The sequence below is a fragment of the Mobula hypostoma genome, chromosome 14, assembly GCF_963921235.1.
Source record: "Mobula hypostoma chromosome 14, sMobHyp1.1, whole genome shotgun sequence".
Classification (NCBI taxonomy): Eukaryota; Metazoa; Chordata; class Chondrichthyes; order Myliobatiformes; family Myliobatidae; genus Mobula; species Mobula hypostoma.
Window position 1 is genome coordinate 79916553 of NC_086110.1, and position 24150 is coordinate 79940702.

At 43.8% G+C, this 24150-nt stretch overlaps 1 protein-coding gene across 1 annotated transcript in view; it reads right to left on the reverse strand.

Annotated features, from left to right (window-relative positions):
- Window positions 1–24150, reverse strand: part of tat (tyrosine aminotransferase) — a 127560-nt gene that overhangs the window by 74802 nt on the left and 28608 nt on the right. The window contains exon 5 of the mRNA XM_063067299.1: window positions 12908–13066. Coding sequence (XP_062923369.1) covers window positions 12908–13066 — 159 coding nt within the window. The remainder of the gene's footprint in view (window positions 1–12907; window positions 13067–24150) is intronic.

Here is a 24150-nt window from a genome sequence, read left to right on the forward strand (position 1 = left end):
CAAGATATACCCCAGGCTACTGTGGGAGGTGAGAGAGGAGATTGCTGAGCCTCTGGCAATGACCTTTGCATCATGAATGAGGACAGGAGAGGTTCAAGAGGACTGGAGGATTGCAGATGTCATTCACTTATTCAAGAAAGGGAGTGAGATAGCCCAGGGAATTATAGACCTGTGTGTCTTACTTCAGTGGTTGGTAAGTTGATGGAAAAGATCCTGAGAGGCAGGATTTATGAACATTTGGAGAGACATAATATGATTAGGAATAGTCAGCATGGCTTTGTCAAAGACATCGTGCCTTACGAGCCTGATTGAATTTTTTGGGGATGTGACTAAACACATTGATGAAGCTAGAGCAGTAGATCAGAGGATGAGGGGTGACCTGATAGAGGTGTTTAAGGTGATGAGAGGTATTGATCGTGTGGATAGTCAGAAGCTTTTTCCCAGGGCTGAAATTACTAACACGAGAGGGCACAGTTTTAAGGTGCTTGGAAGTAGGTACAGAGGAGATGTCAGGGGTAAGTTTTTTTACGCAGAGAGTGGTGAGTGTGTGGAATGGGCTGCCGGCAATGGTGGTGGAGGCAGATACGATAGGGTCTTTTGGATAGGTACATGGAGCTTAGAAAAATAGAGGGCTATGGGTAACCCTGGGTAATTTCTATAGTAAGTACATGTTCGGCACAGCGTTGTGGGCTGAAGGGCCTGTATTGTGCTATAGGTTTTCTATGTTTCTATGTACATATATTTCACCACCTACAACCTGGAAATTCATTTTCTTGTGGCCGTACACAATAAATCCGTAATAGAATAATAACCATAACAACATCAATGAAAGACCGAACCAACTTGGGTGGTCAACTCATGTGCAAAAGGCTAGAAACCGTGCAAATACAAAACAAAAGATATAATAACAAACAAATGAACAATAAATATCAAGAACACAACATGAGCCATTGAAAGTGAGTCCAAAGGTTGTGGGAACACTTCAATGATGGTGCAAATGAAGTGGAGTGAAGTTTTCCCCTTTGGTTCCAGAGCCTGATGGTTGAGGAGCAATAACAGTTCCTAATCCCAGTGGTGTGAGTCCTGAGGCACCTGTACCTTCTTCCTGATGACAGCAGTAAGAAGAGAGCATGACCTGGGTAGTGGGGATCCCTGATGAAGAATGCAGATGTCCTGCAACAATGCTTTGTGTTGATATGCTCAAAGGTGGGGAGGATTTTACCCATGATGGACTGCACCATATCCACCACTTTTTGTAAGATTTACCATTCAAGGGCACTGGTGTTTCCATACTCTCCACCACACATCTACAGAAATTGGACAAAATTTTAAATGCCATGCCAAACATAGAAACATAGAAATCATACAGCACGGTACAGGACCTTTGGCCCACAATGCTGTGCCGAACATGTATTTACTTCAGAAATTACCTAGTTTCCCATTGCCCTCTGTTTTTCTAAGCCCCATGTACCTATCCAGGAGCCTCTTAAAAGATCCTATTTTATCTGCCTCCACCACATTCACTGGCAGGCCATTCCACTCACTCAGCACTCTCTGAATAAAAAAGTTATCCCTGACATCTCTTCTGTACCTACTTTCAAGCACCTTAAAACTGTGCCCTCTCGTGTTAGCCATTTCAGTCCTGGGAAAAAGCCTCTGACTATCCACACAATCAATGCCTTTCTTCATCTTGTACACCTCTATCAGGTCACCTCTGATCCTCCATTGCTCCAAGGAGAAAAGGCTTTCGCAAACTCCAAAGAAAGGAGAGATGCTGCCATGTTTCTTCATAATTGCACTTAGCTGCTGGGCCCATGGCAATTCCGTATTCTTCTCATAGAACAGAGAAGAGTACAGCACAGGAACAGGCCACTCAGCCCACAATGTTGTGCCAAACCTGCTGAAAAGCAAATAAAAAACACTCAAACATTACACTAGCTTGCTTATATCCATGTGCCTATCCAAATGTCTCTTAAAAGCTTCTAATGTATTTGCCTCTACAACCATACCAGTGCATTCCGGGCATATATGAGTCTCTGAGTTAAGAAACAGAATCCCTCACATCCACTTTGAACCTACCCCCTCTCACCTTCAATGCATTGCCCCCTCTTGTATTAGATATTTCAACCCTAGAAAACAGATACGTTCTGTCCGCTCTATCTATGCCTCATAATCTTGTAAACCTCTATCAGATCTCCCCTCAGCCTCCAAAGCTCCAGAGAAAACTTGGACTTGGGAGTCCTTGTGCAGACACCCTAAAGGTTAACTTGCAGGTCGAGTCAGTGGTGAGGAAGACGAATGCCATGTTAGCATTCATTTCAAGAGGTTTAGAATACAAGAGGAAGGATGTGATGTTGAGGCTTTATAAGGCACTGGTGAGGCCTCATCTTGAGTACTGTGAACAGTTTTGGGCTCCTCATCTTAGAAAAGATGTTCTAAAAATTGGATAGGGTCCAGAGGAGGTTCACAAGGATGATTCCAGGAATGAAAGGGTTATCATGTGAGGAACGTTTGATGGCTCTGGGTCTATATTTGCTGGAATTCATTGAAACCTTTCGAAAATTGAAAAGCCTAGACAGGGTAGATGTGCAAAGGATATTTCCCATGGTGGGGGAGTCTAGGACAAGAGGGCACAGCCTCAGGATAGAGGGGCGCCCTTTCAAAACAGAGATGCGGAGAAATTTCTTTAGCCAGAGGATGGTGAATTTGTGGAATTTGTTCCCATGTGCAGCTGTGAAGGCTCATTTAATTGGGCGTATTTAAGGCAGAGATCGATAGGTCCTTGACTGGACATGGCATCAAAGGTTACGGGAAGAAGGCCGGGAACTGGGGTTGAGGAGGAGAAGAATAAAGGATTGGCCATGATTGAATGACAGAGTAGACTCAATGGGCCAGATGGCCTAATTCTGCTCCTATGTCTTATGGTGTTATGGTCTAAAACAACCCAAGTCTCTAACCAGGCAGCATCCTGGTGAATCTATTCTACATCCTCTCTAAAACCTCAGCTTCCTTCCTATAGTGGGGTGACCAATTAGGTACACAATACTCCAAAGTGGCCTAACCAGAGTTTTATCAAGTTGCAACATAACCTCCTAATTCTTGAACTCAGCCTTGACTAATAAAAGCAATATTCCTTAAGCCCTCTAAACCACTTTATCGACGTATGTAGCCATTTTCAAAGAGCTATGAACTTGGTTCTCAAGATTTTTCTGCTCAGCAACACTGCTAAGGGCCTTGCGAAGGTGCAACACCTCACATTTATCTGGGTTAAACCCCATCTGCCATTTCTCAGTCCATATTTGCAACTGGTTATATCACGCTGTAATCTCTGCCAGTCTTCTGCACTATCCACAACTTCGCCAATCTAGGTATCATCCGCAAATTTACTAATTAACTCATCTATATTTTCATCCATATCATTTATATACATCACAAGGTACCAGCACAGACCCCGGTGGAACTCCAGTAATTACAGAAGTCGAATAAGTCCCTTCAACCACTACCCTCTGTCTCCTATGTGCAAGCCAATTCTGAATCCAAGAAGTCAATTCTCTGCATATCCCATGCATCTTAATCTTCTGGATTATCCTCTCATGAGGGACTTTGTCAAATGCCTTACTAAAATCCATGTAGACAACATCCACTGCCTCACCCTCATAAATCTCTCTCATCACCTTGTCAAAAAACTCAGTCAAATTGGTAAGGCACAACGTGCCGTACACAAAGCCATGCCGACTCTCCCTAATTAGGCAATAGTTACGCAAAATGATAACACTGAGGAATTTTAAATTGCTGACCCTCTCCACTTCTGATCCTCTGAGAGGACTGGCCTTCCTCCTCCTGAAGTCCATTAACCAGATCCTTAGTCTTGCTGACATTGAGTAAGAGGTTGTTGTTGTGGTACCACTCAATCAGATTTTCAATCTTCCTCCTACATGTTGATTTGTCACCATCTTTGATTTGGCCTTCAGTAGTGCTGTCAGCAAACTTGAAAATGGTATTGGAGCTGTGTTTAGCCACACAGTCATAAGTGTAAAGCAAGGGGCTAAAGAGCATCCTGATGTTTGCATCTTTGCTGCCCAAATGTTCCAGGGTTGAGCAAAAAGCCAATGAGATGGCATCTTCTATGGACCTGTTGCTCTGGTAGAGAAATTAGAGTGGATCAAAGTCATTTCTCAGGCAGGATTTGTCATGTTTCATCATCAACGTCTCAAAATACTTCATCACTGTGGATGTAAGCACTACTGGATCGAGGCAAGTTCCCAGGCACGAGCTTAAGTAAATACTGCTGAAGTGAGAGGTTAAATATCTCAGTGAATGCTCCAGCCAGTTGATCAGCACAGATCTTTAGACTTTGGCCAGGTACCCTGTATGGACTGGATGCTTTTCATGGCTACACCCTCCTGAAGGCTGCTTGCACATCAGCCTCAGAGACTGAAATCACAGGATTATTGGGGGCTGCAGGAGTTCATGATAGTTCCCCCATGTTTTCACGGTCAAAGTGAGCATAGAAGGCATTGAGCTCATCTGGAATTTAAGCCATGTGGTCACCTATATCTCATGATAATACTTTATAAAAGGTGATAGCATTCAAGCCATGGCACAACTGTCAAGCAACCTTCATTGATTGAAGTTTAGTCTAGAGATTGATCCAGATCCTGGATGATTTTATGTAACGTTTTTCACTGTCCACTATGTCCCCATTGTTGGTGTCATTTCTGAACTTACTAACCATGCTAACATTATAAAAAATATAAAATTATGAGTGGCCTTGAGAGGTAAATAGAGTATTTTTCCTAGGATGGAAATTTCAAATACAAGAGGGAATAGAACATGATGTTTTAACCAATTAAATCAAAAGCCCCTAACCCTAACCCAGCAGAGAAGGGAGGGATATGGTCAATGTACAGGGAAGAGGATTAGACTAATTAAATTAAAGTCAATTCAATTTAATTAATCTAATCCTCTTCCCTGCACATTGACCATATCCCTCCTTTCTCTGTGCATCCAAGTGCCTGTCTAAGAGTCTCTTAAATGCTCCTATACATCTACCTCTACCTGAATGCAACCCAGGCAGTGAATTCCAGGCCCTCACCACTCCATGTAAAAATATTTGCCTTGCTTTGCACATATCATTTATGCTTTCCTCCTCACCTTAAATAAATAACTGATGGTCACACCCAAGGTACAGACTTCAGATTGATAGGTGACCACCAGGAGGGATAAGGCAAGTAGGCAGACAGTGCAGGGATCCCTGTGGCCATTCCCCTCAGCAACAGGTTTATCCCTTTGGATATTGCTGAGGAAGATGACCTATCAGGGCACAACACAGCAGCTAAGTCAGTGGCACTGTGGTTGACTCTGAGGCTCAGCGAAGAAGGTCCAAATCAGGTAGGGCAATATTGGTACAGTCAGACAGGCCGATGGTGATAAAAGACTTGGTAGGTAAGTGAACAGACAGGAGATCCTGTGGCTGCAGAAGAGATGTCAGAATGGGGTGTTGCCCCCGGTGCCAAGGTCAATGATGTCTCTGAGTCACTACAGAAAATCCTTGAGGGGGAAAGCAAACAGCCGGAGGCTGTTTAAGAAGGATAGCAAGGACAGGCCAGGGGACCACAGCTGGTGAGACTGACATCATTTATAGGAAGCCACTGGATGGAATACACAGGAACAAGATCTACCATCACTTAGATAGATAAAGCTTGATTAGGAATAGTTAGCATGGCTTTGTGTGTGGGAGGTCATGTCTGTTGAATCTTCTGGAGTTTTTTGAAGAGGTAACTATGGGGAATAGAGGAAGGTAGGGCAGTGGATGTTGTCTATATGGGTTTTAATAAGGCCTTTTACAAGCTCACACGTGGTAGACTGATCTGGAAGACTGAATTCATGCTGCAATTTGAGAAGACGAAGCATGTCACATGTATCAGTATCACAATGGAATAAAATGAATTACAGTGGCATGAGAGAGGAGCTTACCTAGATGGATTGGAGGAGGATACTGGTGGGGATGATGGCAGATCAGAGGTGGCTGAAGTTTCTGGGAATAGTTCACAAGGCGCGGGATAGGTATGTCCCACAGAAGCAGAAGTTCACAAATGGCAGGGGTAGGCAACTGTGGCTGACAAAGGAAGTTAAGGACTACATAAAAGCCAAGGAAAGGGCACATAAGGTAGCAAGATTGAGTGGGAAGTTGAACAATTCGAAAGTTTTTAAGATCCAACAAAAGGCAACTAAAAAAGCTATAAGAAGGGAAAAAATGAAATATGAGGGCAAACTAACCAATAATGTAAAACAGGATACTAAAATTTTCTTTCAGTTATTGCAAGGGAGGTGAGAGTTGATATTGGACAACTGGAAAATGATGCTGGTGAGGTGGTAATGGGGACAAAGAAATGGCAGATGAATTTAATGGGTACTTTGCATCAGTCTTCACTGTGGAATACACCAGTAGTGTGCCAGAGGTCCAGGAGTGTCAGCTAGTAGGAGGGAGTGCCATTGCTATTACAAAGGAAAGAGTGCTAGGCAAATTCAAAGTCTTAAGGTGGATAAGTCACCTGGACCAGATGACTTTATCCCACAGTGCTAAGAAAGGTTGCTGGAGAGATAACAAATGCATTGGTCATGATCGTTCAAGAATCACTTGATTCTGGCATGGTCCCAGAGGACTGGAAAATTGCAAATGTCACTCCGCTCTTGAAGAAAGGAGGAAGGTAAAATAAAGGAAATTATAGCCCAGTTAGCTAACCTCAGTGGTTGAGAAAATGTTGGAGTGAATTATCAAGGATTATTCGGGCTACTTGGAGGCTAATTATTAGATTAGATTAGATTAGATTCAACTTTATTGTCATTGTGCCAAGTACAGATACAAAGCCAATGAAATGCAGTTAGCATCTGACCAGAAATGCAAAGAATAGTGTTATTTGCAAAATAATTGCGAATAAAAAGTAAGTGCTACAGCACACAAATATAAAGGTACTGAGACAGTACAATATAATTGGGCTTTGTTCCAGGGAAGGTGGGATCTGTGCCGAAGGGACCGTTTACACCTGAACTGAAGGGGTACTAACATTCTTGCAGGAAAGTTTGCTAGTGCTGCTTGGGGGGGTTTAAACTAAATTTGCAGGGGGCAGGGATCCAGAATGTGAGAGAGGATAGCGAGATGAAGTATAAAGGACAGGTGGGGACTACACGGTTCCGGAATATTAAGTGTGAAGTAGAGAAAGGTGAGGCGGAACGAGTGATAAGGAGGATACATGTGCAGAGGGATGGTCTGACGGAGCATGGAGTTAAATGTGCAGAAAGAGTAAGTAAATTTAAGAAGGACAACAAAATTCAAGGGGCGTATAGCCCGGTGAGAGTTCGGGGAGCTGGGTTATGCACCATAGGTAGCGATTTAAACAGAGGGAGGAGAAATGGGTTAAAAATTCTATATCTGAATGAGCGAAGTGTCAGAAATAAGGCGGATGAGCTTGAAGCTCAGGTGCGAATGGGTAACTATGATGTTGTTGGGATAACGGAGACATGGCTGCAGGGGGATCAGACCTGGGAATTGAATGTACAAGGGTATACGTGCTATCGAAGGGACAGAAAGATGGGCAGAGGGAGTGGGGTGGCCCTGTTGGTGAGGAATGAGATTCAGTCCCTTGCAAGGGGGGACATAGAATCAGGAGAAGTAGAGTCAGTGTGGATAGAACTGAGGAACAGTAAGGGCAAAAAGACCCTAATAGGTGTTATCTACAGGCCCCCAAACAGTAGCATGGATATTGGGTGCAAGTTGAATAGGGAGTTAACAATGGCATGTGGCAAAGGAAATGTCGCAATAGTTATGGGGGATTTCAATATGCAGGTGAACTGGGAAAATCAGGTTGGTATTGGACCCCAAGTTAGGGAGTTTGTAGAGTGCCTACAGGATGCATTTTTGGAGCAGCTTGTACAAGAGTCGACCAGGGATAGGGCTATTCTGGATTTAGTGTTGTGAAATGAACAGGATTTGATAAGTGATCTTGAAGTAAAGGAGCCATTAAGAGGTGGTGACCATAATATGATAAGTTTTTATCTGCAAGTTGAGAGGGATAAGGGCAGATCAGAAGTGTCAGTGCTGCAGTTGAACAAAGGAGACTATGGAGCCATGAGGGAGGAGCTGCCCAAAGTTGACTGGTCGGATATCCTAGCAGAAAAGACAGTGGAACAGCAATGGCAGGTATTCTTGGGAATAATGCACAAGGTGCAAAATCAGTTCATCCCCCGGAGAAGGAAGGATTCAAAGGGGGGAAAGTGGCCACAGTGGTTGACAAAGGAAGTCAGAGATAGCATAGCATTAAAAAAGAAGTATAACAGAGCTCAGGTGAGTGGGAAGACGGATGATTGGGAAATTTTTAAGGAGCAACAGAACTTAACTAAAAAGGCTATATGGGGAGAGAAAATGAGGTACGAACGCAAGCTAGCTAGGAATATAAAGGGGGATAGCAAAAATTTTTTTAGGTATGTGAAGAGAAGGAAGATAGTTAAGAACAATGTTGGGCCCTTGAAGAATGAATTGGGAGAAATTGTTATGGGAAACAGAGAAATGGCAGACGAATTTAATAAGTACTTTGGATCCGTCTTCACTAGGGAAGACACAAGCAATCTCCCAGATGTATGGATGGGCCAAGGACATAGGGTAACAGAGGAACTGAAACAGATTGACATTAGGAAGGAAACGGTGATGAGTAGACTGATGGGACTGAAGGGTAACAAATCCCCAGGTCCAGATGGTCTGCATCCTAGGGTACTAAAGGAGGTGGCTCTGGAAATTGCAGATGCATTGGTGATCATTTTCCAATGTTCCTTAGATTCAGGATCAGTTCCTGAGGATTGGCGAATGGCTAATGTTATCCCACTTTTTAAGAAAGGAGGAAGGGAGAAAACAGAGAACTATCGCCCTGTTAGCCTAACATCAGTAGTGGGGAAGATGCTAGAGTCCATTATTAAAGATGAAATAGCGGCATATCTTGATAGCAGTGATAGAATTGGGCTGAGCCAGCATGGATTTACCAAGGGCAAATCATGCTTGACTAATCTATTGGAGTTTTTCAAGGATGCATGGTAATGTGGTAAATTGGATCAGCAAATTTGCTGATGATACAAAGATTGGAGGTGTAGTAGACAGTGAGGAAGGTTTTCAGAGCCTGCAGAGGGACTTGGACCAGCTGGAAAAATGGGCTGATAAATGGCAGATGGAGTTTAATACAGACAAGTGTGAGGTATTGCACGTTGGAAGGACAAACCAAGGTAGAACATAGAGGGTTAATGGTAAGGCACTGAGAAGTGCAGTAGAACAGAGGGGTCTGGGAATACAGATACAAAGTTCCCTAAAAGTGGCGTCACAGGTAGATAGGGTCATAAAGAGAGCTTTTGGTACATTGGCCATTATAAATCAAAGTATTGAGTATAAAAGCTGGAATGTTATGGTGAGGTTGTATAAGGCATTGGTGAGGCCGAATCTGGAGTATTGTGTTCAGTTTTGGTCACCAAATTACAGGAAGGATATAAATAAGGTTGAAAGAGTGCAGAGAAGGTTTACAAGGATGTTGCCAGGACTTGAGAAACTCAGTTACAGAGAAAGGTTGAATAGGTTAGGACTTTATTCCCTGGAGCGTAGAAGAATGAGGGGAGATTTGATAGAGGTATATAAAATTATGATGGGTATAGATAGAGTGAATGCAAGCAGGCTTTTTCCACTGAGGCAAGGGGAGAAAAAAACCAGAGGACATGGGTTAAGGGTGAGGGGGGAAAAGTTTAAAGGGAACATTAGCGGGGGCTTCTTCACACAGAGAGTGGTGGGAGTATGGAATGAGCTGCCAGATGAGGTGGTAAATGCGGTTCTTTTTTAACATTTAAGAATAAATTGGACGGATACATGGATGGGAGGTGTATGGAGGGATATGGTTCATGTGCAGGTCAGTGGGACTAGGCAGAAAATGGTTCAGCACAGCCAAGAAGGGCCAAAAGGCCTGTTTCTGTGCTGTAGTTTCTATGGTTTCTATGGTTCTATGTAACCAGGACAATAGACGCGGGAGATCCAGTGGATGTGGTGTACCTTGACTTTCAGAAGGCATTTGATAAGGTACCACATAGGAGATTGGTGGGTAAAATCAGAGCTCATGGCATTGCGGGGAGGATATTGACATGGATAGAAAACTGGTTGGCAGATAGAAAGCAAAGGGTAGCAGTGAATGGGTGTTTCTCGAAATGGCAGGTGGTGACTAATGGGTGCCACAGGGCTCGGTATTGGGACCACAGCTGTTTACGATTTATGTCAATGATTTAGAGGAAGGCATTGTGAATAACATCAGCAAGTTTGCTGATGATAGTGTAAGGGGGTTTCGACTTTTATGTTACTGCGGTGGCTAATTAAAATGGCATCTTTGTTATGTTAATCTGGGGAATGCGGCTTTGTTGTGTTAAACGCTGAGAAAGTTTGCGCTAGCAGCTTGTTTTTGTTTAGAGTGTGATAAGAAATATGTTATTAACCAATTGGGATAGTTGTTATATTTTTGGTGTATTTGAAGATACTGTATGTGCAGGGTTTTGGGGTAGAAGGCGGGAGAGCGAGACAGAGGATGGACGAGGTGCTGTGAGTCTGCTAACGGGATCGGACCCCGAGGAGGGCATTCAGCAAGGAGATGGAGACGGACTCGTGTGGAGCGTCTGGTCGACCACCGTTGTTCGTCCCAGGCGGCCGGTCGAGGTGGTCCGAGGGGGTCGCAGGGTGAAGAAGAAGGTCCTTGAGCTCCAACGGTTTTGTGCACGAAGAGATTGAACTTTGATAAGTGTGGCACCTTTCATTTTCCTTTTATATTTTATTCTCTCTTAATTATATAGTTCCAGTAATATCTATAAACTGTAAATCATTTAATTGCATCTGGTGTATTGTCTGTTATTTGGGCGGCGTGGGGTACATCACACAGCATCCACACAAACTAATTACCCAGTTTGCAGGGGCCGAGGGCTGTTTCCCTAGACGACAGCGAGCCGAGCGAACCTAAGGGTGGCTGGGGGGGCTACAATACTAAGCTGGGTGGCAGTGTGACATGTGATGAGGATGTTAGGAGAATTCAAGGTGACTTGGATAGGCTGGGTGAGTGGGCAGAAACTTGGCAGATGGTGTTTCATGTGAATAAGTGTGAGGTTATTCACTTTGGGAGCAAGAACAGGAAGGCAGATTATTATCTGAACGGTGTGGAGTCAGGTAAGGGAGAAATACAAAGAGATCGAGGAGTACTTGTTCATCAGTCTCTGAAGGTGACTGAGCAAGTGCAGCAGGCAGTGAAGAAGGCTAATGGAATGTTGGCCTTTATTACAAAGGGAATTGAGTACAATAGCAAGGAAATCCTTTTGCATTTGTACAGGGCCCTGGTGAGACCACACCTGGAGTATTGTGTGCAGTTTTGGTCTCCAGGGTTAAGGAAGGACATCTTGGCTGTGGAGGAGGTGCAGCGTAGGTTCACTAGGTTAATTCCTGGGATGTCTGGACTGTCTTACGCAGACAGGTTAGAGAGACTGGGCTTGTACACGCTGGAATTAGGGAGCTTGAGGGGGAATCTGTTTGAGACATATAAGATTATTAAGGGATTGGGCAAAATAGAGGCAGGAAATATGTTCCAGATGCTGGGAGAGTCCAGTACCAGAGGGCATGGTTTAAGGATAAGGGGTAAGCCATTTAGGACAGAGTTGAGGAGGAACTTCTTCTCCCAGAGAGTTGTGGAGGTGTGGAACGTGCTGCCTCAGAAGGCAGTGGAGGCCAATTCTCTGGATGCTTTCAAGAAGGAGCTAGATAGGTATCTTATGGATAGGGGAATCAAGGGTTATGGGGACAAGGCAGGAACTGGGTATTGATAGTAGATGATCAGCCATGATCTCAGAATGGCGGTGCAGGCTCGAAGGGCCGAATGGTCTACTTCTGCACCTATTGTCTATTGTCTATTGTCTATAATATGGGTGCAATACTGTTTAGTGCTGTGATGTGAGGTTCAGCAGGGTCACAGCCTCAGGGAAGAAGCTCTTCCTGTGCCTGCTGGTGCGGGAGCGGAGGCTCCTGTAGCGCCTACTGGATGGGAGGAGAGTAAAAAGTCCATGGTTAGGGTGAGATGCATCCTTGATAATGCTTTTCGCCCTGCCCAGGCAGTGTTTATGATAGATGTTCACAATAGTGGGCAATTGGGTGCCGATAATCAGTTCAGGATCGTTTCTGTAAAGGAAAATCTTGCCTGACAAATCTGTTAGAACTTTCAGGAAATAACCAGTAGGGTGGACAGAAAGTAATATCATTTACTTGGATTTTCAAAAGGCATTTGTTAAGGTGCCATACATGAGGCTGCTTAACAAAATAAAATCCTATGGCATTACAGGAAAGATACTAGCATGGATAGAGGAATGGCTAACAGGCTGGAGGCAGTAAGTGGGAATAAAGGGGGCCTTTTCTGGTTGGCTGCCTTCTAGATTTAGGGTTATAGGTAAGATGTTTGGTGGGGATTTGAGGGGAACCTTTTTCCACCAAGAGAGTGGTGAGTACTTGGAATGCACTGCTGCGGAGAATGGTAGCAAAAGATGTCTAGATGAACATTTGAATTACCAAGGCAATGAAAACTACAGGTCAAATGCTGAAGATGGAACTAATGTGGAATTGATCAGTGTGAGTAAGTTGGGCTGAATGTCCTGTTCCTTATGTATGATATGATGTGAAAAGGCCCATTTCTGTGTTATGTGACTCTGTAATCTCTCTATTCAATAGTTTAAAGTCCATAGAGCTATACAGTCGACTTTCTGGTACCATTCTGGAAGCTGGAGAGCCATAACAGGTTTTGGTGTGCAGAACCTGACCAACCTGATCCATAACTCACAATTTGTTCAGTTCTATATTACGTACCAGTAAATTGTAGAGTTTAACTTCAATGCCCAGAGACAGAGTGAGTGTTTTATAGAGAGAGAATCCAGGCCTGGGAATCAGAATGTTTTGTGCTGGGTTTGCCAACACACTGATGGCCAGTTCAATGGCCTGGCTGCAACCACTGGTCAAAATCACATCCTAAAGAATAAAATATGATATCAGTCAAGCTCAGTTACTGCATGCTAACTACTTATCAGTAGGTATCAGAGATATATAGACCATTTCAATCACATAAACATTTACTTCAGTGTAAGCTACTTCCCCTTCCTGCCACTGTCTATCCTATCAAACACCCTTGTCCTATGTCCTCTATGGTACTCCAATCTCCGCCATTTCACTCTTTGCAGAATCTTGTTTTCTCTTTCTCTAGCATTTTTCCTCACTTCCCTGATATTTCCTTTTCTTAAAATAATCGAAATTTACAACACAATGGAGATAATTTATTGCCTCATGTCCTTGCCTCCTTTCTAGTTCCTAGTCCACAATAAAATATATTTAACACACATTTCAACACTTGAATGTCATGGCATTAGAAGGTTACAGAGCAAATACAGGAAAATAGCACTAGTATAGACAAGTACATGAGGTTGCTATGGAAGTGATGGGATGAAGGTCCTGTTCAGTACGGTACCACTCTATGGCTGGCTAGTGCAGAGGAAATTCTGGGTAAGAGAAAGTGTAGCGATAGCTGGAAGCTATCATCTTATAGATTCATAAAATTATACAGCATTGAATAATCCACACATCCACACCACCCAGTAGATACACATCTGTACTCATCCCAGCAATTGAACTGTAATCGTCTATGCCTAGACAATTCAAATGCTTGCATAGACACTTCTGAAATGTCGTTAGCAACTCTCATTCCACTGATCTCTCAAGCAGCGTTCTCCAGATATTCACCACTCTGAGGGTGGGAAAGGTCGCCCTCAGATTCCTGGATCCTGAATCTATATCCTCTAGTTTTATCTACCTGTGATGTGGGGAATAGTTTCCTGTATTCTACTTCTATCAATTTTCCTCAGTCAGTCCCCTATGAACCTCCTTCACTCTATGGAAAACAGGGCTAGCTTCTCCAGTCTCTCCTTTTAACTAAAATCCTAGTGAATCTTGTCTGCACCTTCTTCATCACTATCCCATCACATCCTTGCTATGGTGTGCTGACCAGCTTTCCAGCTGTGCTCTGACCAACGTTTTAAAAAGTTGGACCAAAATCTCTCCGCTTTAATATTCAATACCCTGATAACTGAAGGCCAAGTAACCACATCATCTTCCTTTGAAGATATAAATGTACAGAACAGAAATGGGCTCTTGATCCCACTGCATCTCTGCCAAAGTTTTGGTCTATCTACAAACAAAAGAAAATATGCAGATGCTGAAAATCCAAACAACACACACAAAATGCTGGAGCTCCATAGATGCTGCCTGGCCTATGGAGTTCTTTCAGCATTTTCTGTTTTGTTCTATCTATGCTACTCCCATGTGCCTGCATTAGGATTGTACCCGTCTATGACTTTTTAAAAGTCTATTTGCAATAACTCCTAAACATAGCAACTAACCCTGGTTCCACCAGTTCCTTTGGTGATGCACCTCTGATATCATCCTTACTTTTTGACTTGAAAACTTCTTCTCACATTAATACTTTGCCCTCTGCTGTTTTATACGTACCTCTACCAAGTGAAGAAAAAACTTGACCTACTCAATCTTTGACTGAACTTATACATTTCTCACAGACCCCTTCACTCAAAGGGAAAGAAACAGAGCTATCCAATCTCTACCCATACCTAAAGCACTCCAATTCTGACTGCATCCTGGTGAATCACCTCTGACATTTTTCAAGGCAATCACATCATTCCTACAGTGTGAGACCAAAACTGAATACAGCCTAATCAATATTTTGTAAAGTTGCATAGAATATAGAACAGTACATCACAGAACAGGCCCTTCAGACCATAATGTTATTCTGAACTAATTAACCCAATGACTCCTAATTAATCTAATCCCTCTTTTCCTTGCAGATTGACCAAATCCTTCCCTTCTCAGCATATTGTAACATAGAATACACGTAGACAATGTTGTGTTGAAATAATTAAAGTAGTAATCAAATGCCCAGCTGAACTAATCCCTCTTGCCTACACAATATCGATATTATAGAACACAGAATAGTACAGCACAATACAGGCCCTTCAGCCCACAGTGTCCTGCAGACCTTTTAACCTATTCTAAAATCAATCAAACCTTCCCCTCCTCATAGCCTCCATTTTCTTTCATCTGGGTGCAATTCAAAACACTCTTTTAAATGTCCCAAATGTATCTGACTATACCACCACCTGTCAGTGCATTCCACACATTTACCACTTTCTGTGTAAAAAACCTAGCTCAGATATCCTTCCTATATGTACCTTTAAACACCTGAAAGTGATGCCCCCTCATATTAGCTATTTCTGCCCCGAGAAAAAGTCTCTGGCATCCGCTTTATATATGCCTCTTATCATCTTGTACATTTATGTCAGTCACATCTCTTCCTCCTTTGTTCCAAAGAGCTTGTTCAACCTATCCTCATAAAACATGTTCTCTAATCCAAGCATCATCCTGGTAAATCCCTCTGCACCCTCTCTAATGCTTCCACATCCTTCCTATAATGAGGCAAAAAGAACTGAACATAATACTCCAGCGTGGTCTAACCAGAGCTTTATAAAGCTGCAAGATTACCTCACAGCCCCTGAACTCAGTCCCCCAATTAATGAAGGCCAACACACTATATGCCTTCTTAACAAGCCTATCAATTTGTGCAGAGTCTTTGAGAGATCTATGGATAGGAACCCCAAGATCCCTCTGTTCCTCCACTCTGTTAAGAATCCTGACATTAACCCTGTATTCTGCCTTCAAATTTGATCTTCCAAAGTGAATCACTTCATACTTTTCCAGATTGAACTCCATCTGTCACTTTGCAGTCCAGCTCTGCATCCCATCAATGTCCCATGGTACCCTATGACAATCTTCTGCTCTATCCACAACAGCATTGTCTACTGAGTCTCTGTGGGTGGAAGTTAGGAACAGGAAGGGTTCAATAACTCTACTGGGTGTTTTTTATAGACCACCCAATAGTAACAGGGACATCAAGGAGCTGATAGGGAGACGGCTTGTGGAAAGATACAATAATAATAGGGTTGTCATGGTGGAGATTTTAATTTCCCCAATATTGATTGGCATCTCCCTCGAACAAGGGGGTTAGATGGAGTGGGAGTTTGTTAGGTGTGTTCAGGAAGGTTTCCTGACACAATATGTAGATACGCCTACAAGAAAAGAGGCTGTACTTGATCTGGTAATGAGAAATGAACCTGGTCAGGTGTCAGGTCTCTCAGTGGGAGAGCATTTTGGAGACAGTGATCACAATTCTATCTCCTTTACCATAGCATTGGAGAAGGATAGGAACAAACATGTTAAGAAAACATTTAATTGGAGTAAGGAGAAATATAAAGCTATTAGGCAGGAACTTGGAAGTATAACTTGGAAACAGATGTTCTCAGGGAAATGCACAGAAGAAATGTGGCAAATGTTCAGGGGATATTTGTGTGGTGTTCTGCATAGGTATGTTCCAATGAGACAGAGAAAGGATGGTAGGGTACAGGAACCATAGTGTACAAAGGCTATTGAAAATCTTACGATTTACGAAGAAAAGAAAAGCTTACGAAAGGTTCAAAAAACTAGGTAATGATAGAGATCTAGAAATTTTTAAGGCTAGCAGGAAAGAGCTTAAGAATGAAATTGGGAGAGCCAGAAGGGGCTATGAGTAGGCTTTGACAAGCAGGATTAAAGAAAACCCCAAGGCATTCTACAAGTATGTGAAGAGCAAGAGGATAAGATGTGAGGGAATAGGACCAATCAAGTATGACAGTGGAAAAGTGCATATGGAACTGGAGGAGAAAGCAGAGATACTTAATGAATACTTTGTTTCAGTATTCACTATGGAAAAGGACCTTGGTGATTGTAGGGATAACTTACAGCGGACTGAAATGTTTGAGTGTGTAGACATTAAGAAAGGGGATGTGCTGGAGCTTATCATGTTGGATAAGTCACCAGGACTGGACAAGATATACCCCAGTCTACTGTGGGAGGTGAGGGAGGAGATTGCTGAGCCTCTGAAAATGATCTTTGCATCATCAATGAGGACAGGAGAGGTTCCAGAGGATTGGAGGGTTACAGATGTTGTTCCCTTATTCAAGAAAGGGAGTAGAGATATCCCAGAAAATTATACACCTGTGAGTCTTACTTCAGTGGTTGGTAAGTTGATGAAGATCCTGAGAGGCAGGATTTATGAACATTTGGAGAGGTATAATATGATTAGGAATAGTCAGCATGGCTTTGTCCAAGGCAGGTTGTGCCTTACTAGCTTGATTGAACTTTTTGATGATTTGACTAAACACATTGATGAAGGTGGAGCAGTAGATGTAGAGTATATGGATTTCAGCAAGGCATTTGATAAGGTACCCCATGCAAGGCTTATTGAGAAAGTAAGGAGGCATGGGATCCAAGGGGACCTTGCTTTGTGGATCCAGAATTGGCTTGCCCACAGAAGGCAAAGAGTGTTTGTGAACGGGTCATATTCTGCATGGAGGTTGGTGACCAGTGGTGTGCCTCAGGGAACTGTTCTAGGACCTCTTCTCTTCGTGATTTTTATAAATGACCTGGATGAGGAAGTGGAGGGATGGGTTAGTAAGTTTGCTGATGACACAAAGGTTGGGGGTGTTGTGAATAGAGTGGAGGGCTGTTAGAGGTTACAGCAGGATATCGATAGGATGCAAAACTGGACTGAGAAGTTGCAGATGGAGTTCAGTCCAGAGAAGTATGAGGTGGTTCACTTTGGTAGGTCAAATATGATGGCAGAATATAGCATTAATGGCAAGACTCTTGGAAGTGTGGAGAATCAGAGGGATCTTGGGGTCTGAGCCCATAGGACACTCAAAGATTCTGCGCAGATTGATAGTGTGGTTAAGAAGGCATACAGTGCATTGGCCTTCATCAACCATGGGATTGAGTTCAAGAGCCGAGAGGCAATGTTACAGTTGTATAGAACCCTGGTCAGACCCCACTTGGAGTACTGTGCTCAGTTCTGGTCACCTCACTACAGAAAGGATGTGGAAACTATAGAAAGGTGCAGAGGAGATTTACAAGGACGTTGCCTGGATTGGAGAGCATGCCTTACAAGAATAGGTTGAGTGAACTTGGCCTTTTCTCCTTAGACGACGAAGGATGAGAGGTGACCTGACAGAGTTGTATAAGATGATGAGAGGCATTGATCATGTGGATGGTCAGAGGTTTTTTCCCAGGGCTGAAATCGCTAACATGAGAGGGCACAGTTTTAAGGTGCTTGGAAGTAGGTACAGAGAAGATGTTAGGGATAAGTTTTTTAAAAAAAAACACAGGGTGGTGAGTGCATGGAATGGGCTGCCGGTGACAGTGGTGGAGGCGGATACAATGGGGTCTTTTAAGAGACTCCTGGATAGGTACATGAAGCTTAGAAAAATAGAGGGCTATGGGTAACCCTAGCTAATTTCTAAGGTAAGGACATGTTTGGCACAGCTTTGTGGGCCGAAAGGCCTGTATTGTGCTGTAGGTTTTCTATGTTTCTATGTTAGCACCAACATTCATGTCATCTGCAAACTAACTGACCCTTTCAAGACCCTGAACAATGTTGATGAGCAGAGGGATCTTTGGGTCCAAGTTCAACGCTCCCTGAAAGTGGCTGTACAGTGGCATGCTTGCCTTTTTTGGTCAAGGCATTGAATTCAAAAGTCAGGAAATTATGTGGTAGCTTTATAAAACTCCAGTTAGACCGCATGTAGATTATTGCATACAGGTGAGGTTGCCCATTGTAGGAAGAATGTGGAGGCCTTGGAGAGGGTGCAGAAGAGACTTACCATGATCTTGCCCGGTTAGAGGACATGTGTTATAATGACGTTGGACAAACTTGGTTTGCTTTCTCTGGAATGGCAGAGGTGAGCTGAGGAGAGATCTGATGGAGGTTTATGAGATTATGAGAGGCATATTTAGAATAGACAGACAGTATCTTTTCACCAGGGTTGAAATGAGGGCATGCATTTAAAGTGGTAGTTTCAAATTTGATGTGAGGGGCAAGTTTTTCTATACATTGAGTGGTGGGTGCCTGGAATGCACTGTCTGAAGTGGTGGTAGTGCAGATATATTAAGGACTTTTAGGGGACATTTAGATAGGCACATGAATGTGAGAAAAATGGAAGGATATAGACATTGTGTGGGCAGAAGTTAGATGGCCATTTGATTACTAATTTAATTGGTTCAACACAACATTGCAGGCCGAATGGCCTGTTCCTGTGCTGTACTGTTGTATATTCTATGTTTCACTTCCTCGCCCAAGTCATTTTAAAAAAATCTCAGAGAACAGGGTTCCTAAAACACTTCCCTGTGGAACAACATTGGACACCACCTCCAGGCAGAATACACTCCATCTACTACCACCCTCTGCCTCCTGTGGGCTAAGCCAATTCTGAATCCATGCAGCCAAATTTCTCTGCATCACATGTGCCCTGACTTTCTGAAAGAACCTACCATGGGGAATTGGTCTAGCGCCTTACTAAACTCGATATAGAAACACAGAAAACATACAGCACAATACAGGCCCTTCGGCCTCCAAAGCTGTGCCGAACATGTCCCTACCTTAGAACTACCTAGGATTTACCCACAGCCCTCTATTTTTCTAAGTTCCATGTACCTGTCCAGGAGTCTCCTAAAAGACCATATCAGTCAGATATACACCATATCCACTGCTCTATTTTCCTCAATTTATTTTGGCACCTCCTCAAAGAATTCAGTCAGGCTTGTGAGGCATGACCTACTCTCACAAAGACATGCTTGTCTATCCCTATTGAGACTAATCATCTCCAAATATTAGAGTTCTGCCTCAAAAAATCCTCTCCAATATTTTGCCCACTACTGATGTAAGACTCACTTTGAGTCCTCTTAATGTCGCATGTTCCACTATATTAGCCTGTTCTATACTGTCCTGACATTTGTCACATCCTTCTCACTGTTGAAATAAAGCATTCATTAAGTACCTTGCCTATCTTGTCTGTCTAGGCACAGTTTCCCTCTTATATCCCTGATCAGTCCTCACCCTCACTCCAGTCATTGTTGGATCTGACTGTCATTTTCTTTGCAGTTTAACAATTAATTATCTGCTTGTATTTAAGACATAGTAGCAGAACTAGGCCATTTGGCCTATCGAGTCTGCTCTACCATTCCATTGTGGCTGATTTATCATCCCACTTAACCCCATTCTGGTTCCTACGGTTGTCATAGCCGGGGCTGGTAGAGGGGATAAGCTTCCACTACCTATCTATAACGTACTCCAAATAGCATGCGTCTCTAACAGCTTATGACAGCCACCAAGTCCAACTCTTGGCCTTCACGTGTGCCTTAGCTACTGGGCCTGGCAGAACTGTCTTTACTGACAAGAAAAGGGGCAAAAGCGGACTACTGGCACCTCAAAACCAGTTGCTTCGGGCAGGTGGGGCTCGTCAGCCTTGGACAGCAGCCCGCCTAGGAGAAGGAAAACTCTGATTTTAAATCTCTGCTGTCTTGGAACTATACCCACCCATGGGAAAGGCCTCGGGAGTAAACCCCGAGGAAAAAAAAATCGGGACCCAGGGTCCCTAAGGCAGTTTGATGTTGTTTACAACTTCACTCTGGCAACCTCTGCGATGACACTGGTGCCAAGCTGTATCGGTGTTTGTCCTTCCCGTGGGCTACATCAGTGACGTGGAGAGGGGGAATCTGCTGCATGGGCAACAGCTGGTTCTTCAAATCTTCCCGCCCAGGCTTACACCCTGGAGAGGACACAGTCCACCAAAGGCACAAACCCATGATCCCCTTAGATTGATGGCTGCCTACTACTAACCCCATTCTTCTGCTTTCTCCCTGTAACCTTAGTATAATGAGCCTATTAAATTCCACTTTAAATATACCCAATGGTTTGGCTTCCACAGCTGTCCAAGTCAATGAATTCCACAGATTCACCACCCTCTGGATAAAGAAATTCGTCTTCATCTTCATTCTAAAGGGGCATCCCTCTGTCCTGAGGCTGTGCACTCTGGTCCTAGACTCCCCCACTATAGGAAGAATCGTCTCCACATCCACTCTATCTAGGGCTTTCAACATTCAATAGGTTTCAAACAGATCCTTCCTCTTTCTTCTAAACTCCAATGAGTACAGGCCCAGAGCCATCAAATGCTCCTCATATGTTAACCCTTTCATTCCTGGAATTATTCTCGTGCACCTCCTATGAACCCTCTCCAAAGCCAGCACATATTTTCTTAGATAAGAGACTCCAAAACTGCTCATAATACTCCAAGTGTGGTCTGACTAATACCATATAAAGCCTCAGCATTACATCCTTGTTTTTGTATTCTAGTCCTCTGGAAATGAATGCTAACATTGCATTTGCCTTCCTTACTACTGACTCAACCTGCAAGCTAACCTTCAGGGAATCACGCATGAGGACTCCCAAGTTCCTATTCACCTCTGATTTTTGAATTTTCTCCCCATTTAGAAAATATTCCATGCCTTTATTCCTTCTGCCAAAGTGCATGGCCATGCACTTCCCTGCACCATATTCCATCTGCCACTTCTTTGCCCATTCTCCCAATCCATCTAAGCCCATCTGCAGATACCCTTCTTCCTCAACACTATCTGCCCCTCCACCTATCGTCATATTGTCCGCAAGCTTGGCCACAAAGCCATCACCCAAATTATTGACATACAATGTGATAAGAAACGGTCCCAAAACTGAACCCTGTGGCACACCACTAGTCACTGACAGCCAACCAGAAAAGGCCCCCTTTATTCCCACTCGTCAGTCAGCCAGTCTTCTATCCATATTAGTACCTAACCTCTAATACCATGAGCTTTTATCTTGTTAAGCAGCCTCATGTGTGGCACTTTGTCCGAGGCCTTCTGAAAATCCAAATAAACAACTGTTATGGTACATACCTGACCATGCCAGCCTCTGGGGTTTAGATGCTCTTATTCCCCAGAGTATGGATAGCTGGTATGGTCCCTTTAAAGATTCTGGTCTGCTCCACTATTTGGCAGCCATGCTTTGGGAGTAGAGGCCAGAGATTTCCTCTCATCCGGAAAAATTAATGAACACCAACGAAGAGTGTGTCCATTATCCCCCTGGAGCTAAGAGATCCTCAGACCATCTGATGAAGGTGCATCAAGGTAGTCAGTCAGCAGCTGACTACGCAATTGAGTTTCAGAGTTTTGCCGAGGGGTGTGGCTGGAGCAGGGAGGCCTTGGCCACTCTGTACCGCCATGGTCTCCGAGGCAAATTAAAGGATGCCCTTGATTTAGAAGAGCCGGTAGAGGCTTTGATTGATCAATCCATCTGCCTTGATATTCGCCTGGTGGATCGAAAGTGGGACTATCACAAGAGGTCAAAGAAGGCCTCATTGTATCATATAGTTCCACTTCCCGATCTCAGTCAATGACCAGCCCACCTACCGCACAAGACCCTGTCAAGCCAATGGTAATCAGCTGCACAAGACTCTCCATCGTCAGGAAACTGCTAAGACTGTCCAGTGTTGACAGGACTGATGGTAACAGCCATTACTCCCAACCCTACAGATATCATGGTGTCATGCTGAAGACACAGACCTCTTGGGAAAATAACTGGTGAAAGATGAATGCCTTTGTCGACTCTGGAGCAGCTGGTAATTTCCTGGACTTGGGGTCAGCCTATTGGCTCAACATATCTCTGAAGGAGTTGAGTCAGCACGTAATTGTGTCCTCTTGGGCCTGGGCAGGTCCTGCAGCAGATATCGGTTTTGTAAATGGGGATAGGGGAACATGTGGCAGATATTTGTTTTCATATCATAGATTCTCCTCACATACCCGTAATCCTTGGGCACCCTTGGGTGTCCAAGTATAACGCTTCCATGAACTGGGGAGGAAGGGAGAATCATCAAATGGTCAAGTCTTTGCAGGAAGGAATGTGTTTAGTTTGGTGTTCCAAACCCCAGACTCTCTTAAGACTAACAGCTGACAAGGAGGAGGCTTTTGTTCGGGATAACCCAAAAACCCAGTCATGCCTCCAAGGCTAGACAAGCCAGCTTCTGTCAACAGGACCATGTATGTCCTGACCCTTTCTAGTCAGGGGTGTGCTGGATCTGGAGAGAAAGGGCCTATTTTTTTTCTCATTGAGATACAATGTGGAATAGGTCCTTCTGGCCCTTTGAATGACACTGATCATGACCAATGACCAATTAACCTACCAACTGGTACATTTTTGGAACGTGGGGGGAAATCGGAACACCCGGAGGATACTCATGTGGTCACGGAGAGAACGTACAAACTCCTTGCATACAGTGGTGGGAATTGAACCTGGGTCACGGGTACTGTAAAACGTTGTGCTAACCAATACGCTACCATGCCACCCAAAAAGGTCTCTAGTTCAGGAACAAGCCAAGAAGCCTGCCAAGAAGGTGCTCAGGAATTCTGCAGCCCTAGCTGAGGGAACCAGTTGCCTGGTCCCGTCTATGGGAAAGGCTCCTAAATGTAGATTGTTGGAGCTTAGTCCCAGGAGGACAAATATTACTTGTAGCACCGCATTGCCATGGTCTGAGGATACAGATGAAGACTTGGACTCTGATTTGGTCAAATCTCTGGAGTCGGATGAGGACTCCAATTTGGACTCTGTTTAGACAAAGGAGAAGTTAAGGGAAGTTTGGATTGATACATGTATGGTAGGGATATGGAGTGCTACGTTCCCGATGCAGGTCAATAGACAATAGGTGCAGGAGCAGGCCATTCGGCCCTTCGAGCCAGCACCGCCATTCACTGTGATCATGGCTGATCATCCACAATCAGCATCCAGTTCCTGCCTTATTCCCATAACCTTTGATTCCGCTATCTTTAAGAGCTCTATCTATCTCTTTCTTGAAAGCATCCAGAGACTTGGCCTCCACAGCCTTCTGGGGCAGAGCATTCCATATATCCACTATTCTCTGGGTGAAAAAGTTTTTCCTCAACTCCATCTAAATGGCCTACCCCTTATTCTTAAACTGTGGCCTCTGGTTCTGGACTCACCCATCAGTGGGAACATGCTTCCTGCCTGCAGCGTGTCCAATCCCTTAATAATCTTACATGTTTCAATAAGATCCCCTCTCAGCCTTCTAAATTCCAGA